Below are 18,139 nucleotides of genomic sequence, written 5' to 3'. Positions count from 1 at the left end.
GCTATGGGGCCCAGTGATTCCTATGTACGCCTCTGCAGGGCAGTATAACTACGCCACAAGTGACCCCATTTTGGAAAGAAGACACCCCAAGGTATTCCGTGAGGGGCATGGCGAGTTCCTAGAATTTTTTATTTTTTGTCGCAAGTTAGTGGAATATGAGACTTTGTAAGGAAAAAAGAGAAAAAAAATCATCATTTTCCGCTAACTTGTGACAAAAAATAAAAAATTCTAGGAACTCGCCATGCCCCTCACGGAATACCTTGGGGTGTCTTCTTTCCAAAATGGGGTCACTTGTGGCGTAGTTATACTGCCCTGGCAATTTAGGGGCTCAAATGTGTGAGAAGTACCTTGCAATCAAAATGTGTAAAAAATGGCCTGCAAAATCTGAAAGGTGCACTTTGGAATATGTGCCCCTTTGCCCACCTTGGCAGCAAAAAAGTGTGACACATCTGGTATCGCCGTACTCAGGAGAAGTTGGGGAATGTGTTTTGGGGTGTCATTTTACATATACCCATGCTGGATGAGAGAAATATCTTGGCAAAAGACAACTTTTCCCATTTTTTTTATACAAAGTTGGCATTTGACCAAGATATTTTTCTCACCCAGCATGGGTATATGTAAAATGACACCCCAAAACACATTCCCCAACTTCTCCTGAGTACGGCGATACCAGATGTGTGACACTTTTTTGCTGCCAAGGTGGGCAAAGGGGCACATATTCCAAAGTGCACCTTTTGGATTTCACCGGTAATTTTTTACACATTTTGATTGCAAAGTTCTTCTCACACATTTGGGCTCCTAAATTGCCAGGGCAGTATAACTACGCCACAAGTGACCCCATTTTGGAAAGAAGACACCCCAAGGTATTCCGTGAGGGGCATGGCGAGTTCCTAGAATTTTTTTATTTTTTGTCGCAAGTTAGTGGAATATGAGACTTTGTAAGAAAAAAATAAATAAATAAAATCATCATCATTTTCGAAAAAATAAAAAGTTCTATGAACTCACTATGCCCATCAGCGAATACCTTAGGGTGTCTACTTTCCGAAATGGGGTCATTTGTGGGGGTTTTCTACTGTTTGGGCATTGTAGAACCTCAGGAATCATGACAGGTGCTCAGAAAGTCAGAGCTGTTTCAAAAAGCGGAAATTCACATTTTTGTACCATAGTTTGTAAATGCTATAACTTTTACCCAAACCATTTTTTTTTTGCCCAAACATTTTTTTTTTATCAAAGACATGTAGAACAATAAATTTGGCCAAAAATTTATATATGGATGTCGTTTTTTTTGCAAAATTTTACAGCTGAAAGTGAAAAATGTCATTTTTTTGCAAAAAAATCGTTACATTTTGATTAATAACAAAAAAAGTAAAAATGCCAGCAGCAATAAAATACCACCAAATGAAAGCTCCATTAGTGAGAAGAAAAGGAGGTAAAATTCATTTGGGTGGTAAGTTGCATGACCGAGCGATAAACGGTGAAAGGAGTGTAGTGCCGAAGTGTAAAAAGTGCTCTGGTCATGAAGGGGGTTTCACCTAGCGGGGCTGAAGTGGTTAATGTAGGTGGTGTTTATAGTTAGCTTTTCAATCTCAATTATTTTCGACTTAAAACAAAACAAAAAAATCTGCAAAAAGAGGAAACGTATAACGCTTTCTACTGTTATTCTTAAATACTCATAAACCAGAATCTTTAGGTTAACTTCTATGTGACTGTATTGCAACCGTGTGAAGGTGCGTGCAGGTCTGATCATTACGGCTCAGGTGAGAGTCATACACATTTTTCAGCAGGAAAGGCATAAAGAAAACATTCCCCAAAGGCTATTCAGTTAAAGACGTTGTAGAAGATTAGACATGGCTTTCCTCCACTTTCTTGTCCATGGCCTGTAGGTGATATTGTCAGTCACCCAACTCCATGCAAGTGAAAGGGGGTGAGCTACAACACAAGACACAGCCAATAGAGGTTAGAATCACACTTTTTTCTTGACTGAAGCTGACAGATTTTTTCAGTTTAATACAATTTCTATCATGGGATGCAATGCCTTTTGTTGTAGAATACATGCCTCCCACAAAGAACCGTAATACACATGTCTGAATATATATATAGCCATGGAACCTTCATCTATCACCATTTTTATATAATTTTTATTTTATTTTATTCCAACTATATATGACAGCTATGGGATATTGCAGTTTCAAACTAGCAACATAAAGAGACTGATCTGTGACCTTTGGGAAGTGCAGTGTGAATGAGGTTTACAGAACTATTATTCATATACATGCAATCATTGTGATAAAATGCAGCAGGGAAAAGTGTTCTAAAATGGCAAGTCAGACTTATGAGGACACCTACTGTATGAGGACGAGGGATCTTCTATACCTTCTGTCTTATCAGTAGAAATGTAATTTTCCTTTGCAGGGAGCAGACAATGTACAGTCTATCTATTTCATACCCTTTACAGTGAGGAACAGAAATATTTGAACACCCTGGTAGTAGTTGGTGTCTGACTGACTGTGGGGTGGACAGGGGTCTTTAAAGAGCTCAGACAGGTGCTACTAAGTAAGATTAATGAGTGGAGTAGGGGTGGACTTTTTAAAGGCACAGTAACAGGTCTTTAAGAGACAGAATTCTTGCTGTTTGTCAGGTGTTCAAATACATTCAAGAATCATACAATGTGATTTCCTGAATTATTATTTTTTTATTCTGTCTCTCAGAGTGGGAATGCTCCTGCAATCTGAATTTCAGATCCCTCCATGATTTCTAAGTGGGAGAAATTGCAAAATCGCAGGGTGTTCAAATACTTCTGTTCCTCGCTGTATATGTTTCTGTCTAGGATAACATATTTATTTAGTTTTGCCCATCTTCTTAATATACGTGATGTCAGTGTTGATGCTGATGCATATGTGATTTTACATGATCTACTCATGTAATGCTCAGTGTTCCTACACTACATTTCATGCATAATGTATATCAGGATTATTCATTATAAAGTGAGCCTGTACTATTGGAGGAGCTTTCAGGAAACATAAACATAGAAAAGGAGCAAAAAGAATTGTAACAATATTTAATATTTACATATTCCTCACTTAAAGAGTAACTAATTCTTTGTAACAAATTTTAATAAGATGTCCCTAATTCCCCAATAAAATGTTTTCTAATATACTTTATTTATTAATTTTGTATTTTTATTATACTGTTTCCTACCTAGGGCTCACCTATCCGCGGTGCGCTTAAAACTCAGTTCTCTGTACACTGCTGAAGTACGGAATACATTTAATTAATGGAGCTGCAGTAGCGCACTGAGTAATATGCGCTCCTGTACACCCCGGAGTATTACTAACTCTTAGCATTACACTTGGGTAGCCTGTACCCATGTGCTATGCCAGGATTAGCTGAACGGAGCAGGCTCCTGCCTGTGCCTGCTCCACTAAGCTAAAAGCTAACATGCAGTTCTCTTAGCTTAGCAGCAGGGACAGACAGGAGTCCGCTCAGCTAATCCTGGCATAGTACATGGTTACAAAGTACCCATGTGCTATGCCAGGAGTTAGTAATCCTCCGGGGGGCATGGGCAGGAGCAGCATTATGCACTCCTGCCGGTACTCACAGTGCTGCTGTGGCCCCGTTAGTAAACACACAGTTCCTACTCTGTACACCACTGAGCTGTCAGCAGTGTACGGAGAACTCAGTTTTAGCACACAGTGAATGGTGAGCACTATGTAGGGAAAAGTATAATAAAAGTACAAAATTAATAAATAAAGTATATTAGAAAAAGTTTTATTGGGGGTATTAGGGACATCATATTAAAATTTGTTATTAAGGTTAAGTTACTCTTTAACCACTTTCTTTCACTTGATCCAATTTTATCTCATTTCTCAATAAAAACTGATAAATATAAAAAGAAATTTCTCAGCTGTGTACTGTCTCTTTCTCCTTCTACTTAGACCTCATACACACGACCATATGTTATTTGCAGTCCGCAAAAAATAGGAATGACGTCCGTGTGCATTCCGTATTTTGCGGAACGAAACAGATGCTGGCCCCTAATAGAACAGTCTTATCCTTGTCCATTATGCGGACAATAATAGGACATGCTCTATTTTTTGGCGGAATGGAAATACAGACATACGTAAACGGACATATACGGTGGCAAAAACAAAACAGGACTGACACGGAAAGAAAATATGTTTGTGTGCATGAGGCCTTAGATTGTGAGCCCCATTGAGGACAATTTGATGATAATGTCTGTAAAGTGCTGCGGAAAATGGCAGTGTAATTATAAATGCATAAAATAATAAATTCTCCTCACTGTCATTTGTCTGGCTGTAAGACAACTGGCTAGTTCAGAAGACTTCCCCTACCTATCTGCTGTAGGACACAAAATTGCTAAACTCAAGTCCCATATCTATTCCCCAGCTGAAAATGGAACATTAATAAACCCTATTGGGGTCATTTATCAAACTGGTGTAAAGTAGAACTGGCTTAGTTGCCCATAGCAGCCAATCAAATTCCACCTTTCATTTTCCAAAGGAGCTTTGAGAAATGAATGGTGGAATCAGATTGGTTGCTATGGGGAAACGTAGCCAATTCTACTTTACACCAGTTTGATAAATGACCCTGTATGTTCTCTGTAAGGCTTCTTTCAGATGAGTGAGTTGCCAGGGTTACATAACATCATAAATCAATATAATGCTAGGAGACCCTGGCAATGCTGAAAGTTCAGGATGAGACCTGTCTTATACTCGTGCAGTGAGTCCGCGGTATGCCTTAGGGCTCTTTCACACGAGCGGATGCAGTGCGTGGAATCCACTGCGTAAAAGAATGCCAAACCCCGCTCCGGACAGCAGCGACACGGAGCAGTAACATGATTGATAATGTTCCATGCCTCTCTGTGATCTTTTTACCACAAAATCATGGTGATAACTTTATCTCCCTGTGATTTTGTAGTAAAAAGATCACAGAGAGGCATGGAGCATTATTAATCATGTTAATGCTCCACATTTCTCAGTGTTTTCTGCTGTCCAGAGCAGGGCGTGGCACTCTTTCACACAACTGATTACCTGCACGCCATCTGCTCATGCGAAACAGCCCTTAGACCTCTCACATGGGTGAGAATTCTGTGCGGATGCAATGCGTGAGGTGAACGCATTGCATCTGCACTGAATCCGGACCCATTCACTTCAATGGAACTGTTCAGATGAGCTGTGATTTAGTTTGCATATGTGCCTCCCACTTGTTAAGGGGCCAAAAGTAATGGGACTATTGGCTTCTCAGCTGTTCCATGGCCAGGTGTGTGTTATTCCCTCATTATCCCAATTACAATGAGCAGATAAAAGGTCCAGAGTTCATTTCAAGTGTGCTATTTGCATTTGGAATCTGTTGCTGTCAACTCTAAAGATGAGATCCAAAGAGTTGTCACTGTCAGTGAAGCAAGCCATCATTAGGCTGAAAAAACAAAACAAACCCATCAGAGAGATAGCAAAAACATTTGGCATGACCAAAACAACTGTTTGGAACATTCTTAAAAAGAAGGAACGCACCGGTGAGCTCAGCAACACCAAAATACCCAGAAGACTACGGAAAAAAAATGTGGTGGATGACCGAATAATTCTTTCTCTGGTGAAGAAAACACCCTTCACAACAGTTGGCCAGACCAAGAACACTCTCCAGGGGGTAGGTGTATGTGTGTCAAAGTCAACAATCAAAAGAAGATTTCACCAGAGTGAATACAGAGGGTTCACCACAAGATGTAAACCATTGGTGAGCCTCAAAAACAGGAAGGCCAGATTAGAGTTTCCTAAGCTACATCTAAAAAAGCCTTCACAGTTTTGGAACAACATCCTATGGACAGATGAGACCAAGATCAACTTGTACCAGAGTGATGGGAAGAGAAGTGTATGGAGAAGGAAAGGAACTGCTCATGATCCTAAGCATACCACCTCATCAGTGAAGCATGGTGGTGGTAGTGTCATGGCGTGGGCATGTATGGCTGCCAATGGAACTGCTTCTCTTGTATTTATTGATGATGTGACTGCTGACAAAAGCAGCAGGATGAATTCTGAAATGTTTCGGGCAATATTATCTGCTCATATTCAGCCAAATGCTTCAGAACTCATTGGACGGCGCTTCACAGTGCAGATGGGCAATGACATAAAGCATACTGCAAAAGCAACCAAATTTTTGTAAGGGAAAGAAGTGGAATGTTATGCAATGGCCAAGTCAATCACCTGACCTGAATCCGATTGAGCATGCATTTCACTTGCTGAAGACAAAACTGAAAGGAAAATGCCCCAAGAACACAAGAACAAGCAGGAACTGAAGACAGTTGCAGTAGAGGCCTGGCAGAGCATCACCTGGGATGAAACCCAACGTCTCGTGAAGTTTATGAGTCCCAGACTTCAGGCTGTAATTGACTGCAAAGGATTTGCAAGCAAGTATTAAAAAGTGAAAGTTTGATTTATGATTATTATTCTCTCCCATTACTTTTGGTTCCTTAACAAGTGGGAGGCACATATGCAAACGCTTGCAATTCCTACACTGTTCATCTGATTTGGATGTAAATATCCTTAAATTAAAGCTGACAGTCTGCAGTTAAGGCACATTTTGTTTGCTTCTTTTGAAATCCATTGTGGTGGTGTATAGAGCCCAAAATTTTAGAATTGTGTCCATGTCCCAAATATTTATGGGCCTGACTGTATGTCTATTTTTTTTTCTAGTTTTAACATTTCTTTTTAATTACTTACATTTTTTTTATTAAACACTTTATATTTTTTTAGTTTATTTTACACATTGTGTCCCCCATAAGGTCATACAAGACCTCTGGGGGAAATTTCACTTCACTTTTATTGATTTTCCTGTAACTGGGGCTGACATAGTAGCCCCAGTTACAGGGGAAATACACCCCCCAGAGGGGATGTACAGCTCAATATAGAGAGGCTATACAGCCTCAATGCAGGGCTTATCGAGGTCTGTGAAAGACCCGACAGCTTCTGCACTCTCCCGGCCCCGGCGGTCACATGACCACCAGACCGGGACAGGAAGTGCATATTGCTGTGTATACAGAGATCTAGAAGGCAGGGACACCTGGGAACTGTCCCTGCCTTCTCTCTGGGTTGCCCTGCTGTCACTGACAGCGGGCCCCCCACTCAGCAGCTGCACGATTAGCACGCAGCTGCCATCTCTGAAAATACATCAATTGAGACATTAACAACCGCCCATAGGACGTTTATTTCCTATGGGCGGTCAGGAAGTGGTTAAGGGCCCATGGACACAAACGTATTTTCTTTCCGTGTCCGTACTGTATGTGGAGCCATTCATTTCAATGGGTCCGCAAAAAAAAAGTAAGTTACTCTGTGTGCATTCCGCATGTCTACATGTCCATTTCACCAAAAAATAGAATGTGGGAAACAGGGGGAAGCAAAAGGGGTGAGAGGGGGGCGATAATGTTCATCCTTCGATCCTCCCCCCAGACAAGCTCCGCTTCAGCTGAAGCCGACAGCGGTGCCACTTCCAGATGAAGCAAAGATGCATACTACGCACGCACCATCATGTCACTGAACCTGGTTGTGGTAGCAGGGTCAGCTTCTGCTGAAGTGGAGCTTAGCTGTGGGGAGGATCAAAGGGTGAGTTTTCTCAGCTTAATCAACCCTACCAGGCTATATGCCTGGTTGTCTAGGGTTGATCCTGGTGACAGAGCCGCTTTAGTATAAGTGAATATTGAAAGATAAATTGCATCTAAGACCTGGTGTCAGTTAAACTAAATGGTAATTTGTGCAATTACTGTTCAGTTTATACTTTGGGGAGGAAAAGTATGTCTGTTTTCTTATACCTGCAGTAAAGTGAGTCAGAGAGATGGTAACTAGTGATATGTTCTGTCACACTGAAACTGTAAAGCTCTCCAGTGTTTTGCTGCGATAGCTCATGTATTAGCGTAGGACCAATCCAGAGAATTCAAAGTGCCACTTACACTTGTGTGTCTCATCTTGCCTTTGTGGCAGTAGTAGACCAGAGAAGAAGAACTGTAATAGAAAAGGATATCCTGCTCTGTAGAACAGCAAATCTTATTAGATTTCCTGGTGTTTTCATCACAAACTATCAGAAAGCATTTTTCTCAAGAGAGTTGGAGATTACTTGGAGGAGAAATCATTAAAAAAAAATCCTTGGCTCAAGACTTGTCATGGTAGCAAGTGTCTCAATGGAAACAAATAAAAGAAATACTTTACTCTCAAAATGTTCTCTATGGAAAACATGGTCAAACCTTGTATAATATTGACATTTGTGTCTTCTAATTGTCTCCCAAAAATTGGATAACCTTTTAAATGACCACAAAAGCAAAAGTCCAATAGCTGGATATATGAAGGCTGCAAAATGCGTGACTGTTTATAGAGGCTATCACAACTGGATCTATTCCAGATAGCATATCAGTCCTTTAAGGGGTTGTGTCACTTCAGCAAATAGCATTTATCATGTAGAGAAAGTTAAAGGTGTTATCCCACAAATAATGTAAAAAAAAAAAAAATGAACATCAGACATCATATAGTCCATGACAACTTGTTTCTAACAAATCTAGAACCAGCCCTGTACCTCATATGGATCCTGAGATCTCCCCATTCATTGCTCTGGTAGATTTATATATAGCTGACAGCTCAATGGGAGTGTCTTTTCTGCTGCAGCTCAGGAGGTGTGTCCATGCTCTCCCTATCACAGCTCAGGAGGTGTGTCTCAGCTCTCCCTATCACAGCTCAGGAGGTGTGTCTCAGATCTCTCTATCACAGCTCAGGAGGTGTGTCTAAGATCTCCCTATCACAGCTCAGGAGGTGTGTCTCAGATCTCTCTATCACAGCTCAGGAGGTGTGTCTCAGATCTCTCTATCACAGCTCAGGAGGTGTGTCTCAGATCTCCCTATCACAGCTCAGGAGGCAGTTGAAAGATGAAACTGAGCATGTGCGGCCTTCTTAATGAGCAGGGCAAAGAAATAAGAAATTAAGTGGCACTAAACAGATACATTTTATTAAATGATTCAGTAGCTATACATTTTTATTGACATACAATTAAAAAAGTATTCCGATCCAGGTGTTGGCTTGAAAACTGTTGAATATTTCTTTGTGGGACAACCCTTTTAATACAAGGCACTTACTAATGTATTGTGATTGTCAGTGGTAGTGGTAGTAAGTGGGCGAAAAGGGCCAACTTAAACAAAATACAGCCAGTAATCTGGCAACTTGTGTAATTTCTTAGGTCACTAAAGAGAATGAATATGTATTAATTAATTTTATGAATCAATTCTTGGTTTGTTCTAGTATTGTTTATAAATGATGCCTACTTTGATAACCTATGTTATGTAGTATTCTGAAATGAATCTATGCTGTTGAGAAGAACTAGAGATTATTTTCTACTGGGAAATGTATAGGGATAAAAAAAAGCCATCAAGATTCGAGTACCTGGGAGCCCAAAGTGCACTCCCATATTTGAATGCTTTATAGATTTTTTTAGATTCTGCAATGTAAGACAATGGAACACATGACATGCAATCTTTAGGATGTAGACCCAGTGACAGCTTCTTTTGCAGTTTAGAAAAGCCATGAGAGCAGCTCCCCATTTGCCGTCTTCTCTTGATTGACACATCCTATACACCAGGCATCCTCAAACTGCAGCCCTCCAGCTGTTGCAAAACTACAACTCCCAGCATGCCCGATCAGCCTACAGGTATCAGCCTACAGCAGGGCATTGTGGGAGTTGTAGTTTTACAACAGCTGGAATCCTATACACCAGGCATCCTCAAACTGCAGCCCTCCAGCTGTTGCAAAACTACAACTCCCAGCATGCCCGATCAGCCTACAGGTATCAGCCTACAGCAGGGAATTGTGGGAGTTGTAGTTTTACAACAGCTGGAGGGCCGCAGTTTGAGGATGCCTGCTATTTGCCTGCTATTTACAAATAGGAAAAGACTTGTCAATCAAGCTGAGCTGAATATAGAGAATCTGGTAGGAAGCCACCCCCATTAAGCTTCTCCCTATTCCTGGATTGTTTTTACACAGTTTTCTTAGAAGCATTGCAATGGTTCATAATAAAACATAGCTGTCTATAACCAAGGAGGCTTCTGGGATTTAATGCAGTCCATGGTTGGGGCAACATGTAGTTCCTGACACAAAGGATATTTTACCTAAACAGAAAAAGTACTATATTTATTGGGATTGTTCATCTTATGCATGATTAAAATCGGCATTATTATTATTGTTAATAAAGAGATGAGAGTACAGGAACGGTAGTGAAATTCTGAAGTGATCAGCCTGAAGACTTACTCACTTTCTGCTGATGGTGGACATGGCAGAGTGGACCTCCTTCCAGGTTTTCCTATGGAGCCCCTTGGATAATTCTTCTACCCCTGGGTCTATTATTGATCCCAGGTTTATGTCAGCAAAGTGTGGATTACTTTTAATATGTAATTGCTTGCTCTTTTGGGCACACAGTACATACAATAGTCATACAGATAAAAATGTTGCCTATCTTTCTATGTAAAAGTAGTTTTTTATTCCTACTTGCAAACAGATAATCCGAAGAGGGAATCACATTATGGTAGTTACAAAGTAAAGAATAATTCTCAATATTCTGGTGTGTCTTCTGAATTTATATTTTATCATTTCTATTCTAAAGACTCTGATCCTCTTTTCCAGAGCCATACAGCCCTGCCGTGTGGGTCATGATGTTTGTCATGTGTCTTACTGTGGTCGCTGTGACTGTTTTCATCTTTGAGTATTTCAGCCCTGTTGGATATAACCGAAGCCTCTCCACAGGAAAGAGTAAGTACCTGAACTACTATACTTTCCCTTTAGATTCTTTAAAATTGTCTTGCTTAGTTCCTCTTAATTGCCATGGTTGTAGTTCACTGTTCTCAGTAGTTCTGTATCTTCACTTTTTATTTCTCCCTGAGTTATTTTTGCCCCTTTTATGAGAACTTTCTAACACTTGATGGTTGAAGATGTTTTATTTTTAGTGTTCCTTGTTCTTAGCTATTTTGCTACAGGCTAGTAGCACTGAAGATGTGGAGCTGAAATATTTTGTGATGCTGCCATTGTTAGCTCACAGTGTTCTGTGTCATGTCCTTATAGAAGTATAACTTACCGTTGTGGCTCACTGCGTATTTATGTAGAAGGAATATATATTTATATATGTTATTTTTACAAAAACACACATGTAATAAAAACTGCAAACAAAAATGTTACTGGTGTTCTTACTGGTTTATAGTATTATATAAAACTGTATGCTGGAGGAGATTTATCATAAAAAATGCAAGTTTTTGGGGGACATGCACTAAATGCCCCTCTGTGTGCCAAAATGTGCAAAAGTTACATATTTTTGGAGTGTCAAACTATAAGGCCTCTTTCACACGGCCGTTGCGGAAACATGTGCGGGTGCGTTGCGGGAACACCCGCGATTTTTCAGTGCGAGTGCAAAACATTGTCATGCGTTTTGCACTCGTGTGAGAAAAACTGCGCATGTTTGGTACCCAAACCTGAACTTCTTCACAGAAGTTCAGGCTTAGGATCGGTATTCTGTAGATTGTATTATTTTCCCTTATAACATGGTTATAAGGGAAAATAATAGCATTCTGAATACAGAATGCATAGTTAAATAGCGCTGGAGGGGTTAAAAAAAAAAAAAAAAAAATTTTTAACTCATCTTAGTTCACTTGCTCTCGTAGCCGGCATCTCCTTCTGTCTTCATCTTAGCTTTGTGTAGCAACAAGGACCTTTGGTGACGTCACAGTCATCACATGATCCATCACCATGGTAAAAGATCATGTGATGGATCATGTGATGACTGTGACATCACCAAAGGTCCTTGTTACTGCACAAAGCTAAGATGAAGACAGAAGGAGATGCCGGCTACGCGAACAAGTGGACTAAGGTGTTTTTTTTAACCCCTCCAGCGCTATTTAACTATGCATTCTGTATTCAGAATGCTATTATTTTCTCTTATAACCATGTTATAAGGGAAAATAATAATGATCGGGTCTCCATCCCGATCGTCTCCTAGCAACCGTGCGTGAAAATCGCACCGCATCAGCACTTGCTTGCAGATGCTTGCGATTTTCACGCAACCCCATTCATTTATATGGGGCCTGCGTTACGTGAAAAACGCCGAATATAGAGCATGCTGCGATTTTCACGCAAAGCACAAGTGATGCGTGAAAATCACCGCTCATGTGAACAGCCCCATAGAAATGAATGGGTCGGTATTCAGTGCGGGTGCAATGCGTTCAACTCACGCATCGCATCCACGCAGAATACTCGCCCATGTGAAAGGGGCCTAAGCAGTGCAAACAGACTACACAATTTTTTGGTGTATTGACAAATTCATATTGTACACACATAATTTTTATTGCCGTACCGACAACATTTTTGTTACACAAGCAAAATTCTGGAACACAGAAGTCTGGCATAATTCTGGTGCCGAATTTAAGATGTTCCAAATTTATAAAAGTCAATTTGTCTAATAAAAAGGCCTCTTTCTCACAAATGTATTTTCATTCCGTCTCCGTTCCATTTTTTTGCGGACCGTATACGGAACCATTAATTTCAATGGTGCAGCCAAAAAAATGGAAGGTACTCAGTGCACATTTTCCATATTTCCGCTCCACAAAAAAAATAGAACATGTCCTATTATTGTCCGCATTACGGACAAGGATAGTACTTTTCTATGAAGGGCCAGCTGTTCTATTCAGAAAAAAAGGAATGCACACGGATGTCATCCATTTTTTTTGCGGCGGATCTGTTTTTTGCGGACCGCATGAGTTTTCTAGTACATCTGCCCCAATGTGTGTGTGCATTTGTGTTTGTGAAGAATCAAGAAGAGCTGATGCTTACCGTACACCAAATATTTTGTTTAAACCACAGATTAGTGGGCTAAAAATCATTAATATTGACTGGACAATTTCCATCTTTATGACCATGGTACACATGGGGTCATCTTTTAACCTATATCTACATTTTTCAACTTACATTTTTTATTTTATTTTTTATTTTTCGTATTAGAATTGATAAGTAAATAGAATAAAATAAAAGCATGTAAATACCCTCTCAAACATTTACATTTTATATTGTGTATAATAACAACATAGAAGAAACAGTGGGGGAAAAAAAATCAACAAAATAATAATATAAAGGTGACACTGCCTTCAAGATTTATTTTATTTGATCCGGCTGTGCTAGGTAAACATGGTCTTATCAAACAGAATTGTGAAGCAGTGAGTGTAATATTACTTTCTTCACCAACCTGCCGTCAGGATTTTATGAAGCGGTGAGTATGAGATCTGAGCTAAAATCTTCCAGGATGCAGAACACTAAAATAAATAGAAGGGCTGTCTGATTGTCAAGAAGTTTTTTTTTTGTCTTCTCTTCTTTGCATCTGCTTGAGATAATTGTTCTGATGTACATAGCATGCTCCAATCACAAAGAAAGGCTCAGGGGATGATTAGTATCTCTTACTGATCAAGAGAAAATGTGATTAGCTAATTAGAACACCAGATAAGAACTTTCCCTAATTCAGCTACCATTAGTGGCATGCTCATAATCTTCAAGTGTCTTAAAGATAAGAGAGGGGATGAGACAAAGGGGAGTGCAAAAAAGGGAAATGGAATTTGTTAGAGCATGTGTCGCGGGGTCTACAATAAAATAGATATATTTGTCTTATAAAAATCCTTTGTTTTACTTTTTTTTTTAAGAACTAGGATGAGGATAGGACAACTAGACTTTACTGGAGCAATGTATCACTAGAGATCACTAATGAGATTGCTAGAGCGCACTTGCACACTGAAGTAGAAGATGGAGTGCCTATCTACAGGGTACTTCCTGTGTCATGGCTGACATAGGAAGTGATATCAGAATTTCTAGTGTATACTGATTCAAAGGCAATTTCATTAATTCCCTATAAAGAGTGATTGTCATATAGTCCTAGAGACCACTAGGATTGTGTGACAAAATGTCTAGGTATAGCTGCAGGCTTAGGCTTCACCTTCCAATGATGTCTGTGATAAGAGGAGCCCAAACACCTGAATGCCCTAATTTTCCTTATTAGTTATGTCACCAGTTCAGTTTATTGGGTACTATTCATGCCTGGCTACACGTTATTCATGTGTGCATTTAATGATTTGCATATTATGGTATCTTGCATTGACCAACAATCTATAGTAAGTTGTAAGGACTATGTGGGGACTTACATACTGTCGATGTGCCCCGCTTGTTTAACCACCACAGACAGTACTGAATTGTTCATTGAGAGCAGTGGCATGAGGTCAATGGAACACACTAGTAGTTGGATGTCTGGCTTATAGCCAAATGCTATGCAAACACATTCTGATGGTCTGTGTAGACACTGTTTGCCACTCTAGGCTTGGGATGTGAAGTCCAATTCACTTGGTGCCATTTTTCTAATTAGACAATCCATCTGCGCAAAAGTTGCCCTTTCTGTCATTTCAGTTCATTGTTATTCTCCCAAACAATGGGACATACAACATTGAACAGTGCTGACATCTTGACCTTGGTGCATAGCGATCTGCCAGATTGATAAAGCAAAGTATTTCAGTCAAAGGATTGTGTCCCTCTCGGTTAGTGACAAATGGTGATAACTTGCACTTGGATGAACAAGAAGCATTGCACAGTGATCCCACATGACTTGATCTGATGTTTGAGGTTTCATGTGGCTAATAAACTTTGCTTTCAATCTGGCTTTTATGCCCCTCCCACATCCTAAAGATTGGGGCTAAGTGCTTGAACATTTGATAATCTTTAGATGTTAGCGACACCTGCTACTTCCGCGATTTGCATAACCCTACTGCTTGTCCTTCTTGGTGCTACACATTTTAATGTTTAAGGGTGTATATCATCAGATATTGTAAAATGTTGTTAGTGAATTGAACTCAATAATTACACAGAATACAGTAAGCTCCTAAGATGCTCTTAGTGGCAACTGCAAGCAGCCAGAATTGTATTATTTAACTATGTGGCTATGAAGAGTACATCGATTTCTGCAACAACAAAAAAGGACTTCTGCCCCCTCTTAAATTTTCCCTTAAAAAAGCTATTTTTTTATTTTATTTCTACATATATTGCTAATTCACCATCAATATTTTAGCAGTTTAATTTGCTACACCCTAAGGCCCCTTTCACACGAGCGAGTTTTCCGCGCGGGTGCAATGCGTGACGTGAACGCACAGCACCCGCACTGAATACCGACCCATTCATTTCTATGGGGCTGTTCAGATGAGCGGTGATTTTCACACATCACTTATGCGTTGCATGAAAATCGCAGCATGTTCTATATTCTGCGTTTTTCACGCAGCCCTGGCTCCATAGAAGTGAATGGGGCTGTGTAAAAAACGCATTGCATCCGCAAGCAAGTGCGTGTGCAATGCGTTTTTCACTGATGGTTGCTAGGAGATGTTGTTTGTAAACCTTCAGTTTTTTATCACGCGCGTGAAAAACACATCCAAACGCATTGCACCCGCGCGGAAAAAACTGAACAACTGAACGCAATCGCAGACAAAACTGACTGAACTTGCTTGCAAAATGGTGCGAGTTTCACTGAACGCACTCTGAACGGATCCGGACCTAATCCGCCACGCTCGTGTGAAAGAGCCCTAAGGCTGGTTTCACACGGGCGTTGCGGATTGGGGCCGGATGAGTTCAGAGTGCGTTCAGTGAAACTCGCACTATTTTGCAAGCAAGTTCAGTCTGTTTTGTCTGCAGTTGCGTTTAGTTGTTCAGTTTTTTCCGCGCGGGTGCAGTGCGTTTTGATGCGTTTTTCACGCGCGTGATAAAAAACTGAATGTTTACAAACAACATCTCTTAGCAACCATCAGTGAAAAGCGCATCGCACCCGCACTTCCGTGAAAAACGCAGAATATAGAACATGCTGCGTTTTTCACGCAACGCAGAACTGATGCGTGATAAACATCGCTCATGTACACAGACCCATTGAAATGAATGGGTCAGGATTCAGTGCGGGTGCTATGCGTTCACGTCACGCATTGCACCCGCACGGAAAACTCGCTCGTGTGAAAGGGACCTAAGGCTGAGTTCACACGGGCGAGATTTCCGCGCGGGTGCAATGCAGTAGGTGAACGCATTGCACCTGCACTGAATCCTGACCCATTCATTTCAATGGGGCTGTGTACATGAGCGTTTTTTTTCATGCATCAGTTCTGCAATGCTTTAAAATCGCAGCATGCTCTATATTCTGCGTTTTTCACGCAGCCCTGGCTCCATAGAAGTGAATGGGGCTGCGTTAATAACGCATTGCATCTGCAAGCAAGTGCGGATGCCATGCGTTTTTCACTGATGGTTGCTAGGAGATGTTGTTTGTAAACCTTCAGTTTTTTATCACGCGCGTGAAAAACGCATCAAAACGCATTGCACCCGCACGGAAAAAACTGAACAACTAAACGCAATTGCAGCCAAAACTGACTGAACTTGCTTGCAAAATGGTGCGAGTTTAACTGAACGCACCCTGAACGCATCCGGACCAAATCTGTCACGCTCGTGTGAACTCAGCCTAACTCCGTTTTATGCATACATTTGAACCTTTTCATTATGGGAACCTCATCATGTGATCTTAGGTCTGACCAGCAGCCCAGAGCTTGCTCTAATGTGTAAACAGGAACTCAGTGTATCCTATTTGGCTGACTTCCTATGAACTGCAGGATAACATCATCACCGATCAAATTCCTCCTGGCAGTTTTCAGGCCCCTCCCCTTCAACTTCACTATGTTTCTCTGTATATCCCTGTATTATGTTGAATATTTAATATCTCCCCTATCTATAGGACCAGAAGTGCAGATGTATATTAGGTAAGTGTATACAGTGATTAGCTGCAATTATATTAACCTCCTGACTCACACTGCTTGTCTATGCCATCTGTGTGTGCTGACTCTCCAGTATAGTTCTATGATTCAACACTGCACATAAATATAGATGCAATGATGAAAAATGAACCATGCTAGTTCCAAAGACAGTCACTCACTGTATGCATGGAACATTAAATCCATAAAATATAAAAGTTAATTATCATGATTAAAAACCTTTTAAAACTAGGACCCAGATGAGTCAAACACAAAAATCAGGGCCAGCAAAATAAAACATGACAAAACAAAACAGAAAAACAAAAAAGCAACAAACAAACACAAAAGCAATGTGATGGTGTAACTTATGGGCAAAAGGGAGATACAATGATATGGGAGTTCTACCTAGTTAACCCTGACTACCTCTACCCATAGGGAAACACCCAAATGGTTAATAAACCATGCACTGGAATGTACCTCTACAATACCATGTTAAACTCTACACTGTCCCAAAGTGGTTTCCCAGGGGACCTATTGGATTAAGTAATCAATTGCCAAACAATTATCCTGTTTAAAAGCAATAATAATAACTGGGTTGAGAGATTTGAACTTCACGAAATGGAATTTTATACGAATTGCATAGAAAATTCAATTCGCCACAAATCAGAATTTCCTCATGCTTCGTGTTAGCGAATCGATTTTCCCTGATTTGCAGTAAAGAATTTACAAAATCATACTCACCCCATCCGTTTCAGTACAAAGAGACGGCCGCCTCAATCTTGATTGTAAATATCGCACAAAATTTAGTGAGAGGCCATGTATGATGTCACCACGTCAGCCAGCATGGTGACATAATATTAGACAAAGTGAGATTTCTTCAATCAAGATGGCCGCAGCAGGCTCTTCGCGATCAAATGGATGAGGGTTAGTATAGTTGTATAAAAAAATTTAAATTTTACAGTGTATCACTGCTGTCAAATGCCGCGATCAGCTATGAATACAACAGTTGGGGTACAATAACGGGGGCATTGAAATCGCTGCTCCCTGTCATTTCACCCACTACTTACAAAGAAATGCACTTTGTGACAAAGTAATTAGTCACAAAGAGATTTTTATTTTTGTAAAATTTGGGTAAGCAGACAATACTTCGCTCATCACTTCTAATAACCATATCCGAAGCCACAGCAAGATAAATACTTAATTAAGGAACAGAAATATAACAAAATATAACAAGAACATGGAAAGATTTAATATATATATATATATATATATATATATATATAAAATATATGAAAATAATATTTTCTCATT

General features: G+C 40.2%; 1 protein-coding gene across 1 annotated transcript in view; it reads left to right on the top strand.

The window, feature by feature from the left end:
- Positions 1-18,139, top strand: part of GRIN2D (glutamate ionotropic receptor NMDA type subunit 2D) — a 456,113-nt gene that overhangs the window by 277,396 nt on the left and 160,578 nt on the right. The window contains exon 8 of the mRNA XM_044277508.1: positions 10,665-10,790. Coding sequence (XP_044133443.1) covers positions 10,665-10,790 — 126 coding nt within the window. The remainder of the gene's footprint in view (positions 1-10,664; positions 10,791-18,139) is intronic.

This window comes from Bufo gargarizans, chromosome 2 (assembly GCF_014858855.1).
Source record: "Bufo gargarizans isolate SCDJY-AF-19 chromosome 2, ASM1485885v1, whole genome shotgun sequence".
In the NCBI taxonomy this organism is placed as follows: Eukaryota; Metazoa; Chordata; class Amphibia; order Anura; family Bufonidae; genus Bufo; species Bufo gargarizans.
Note: the sequence above shows the minus strand (reverse complement) of the source record. Positions and strands in the feature narration are given on the sequence as shown.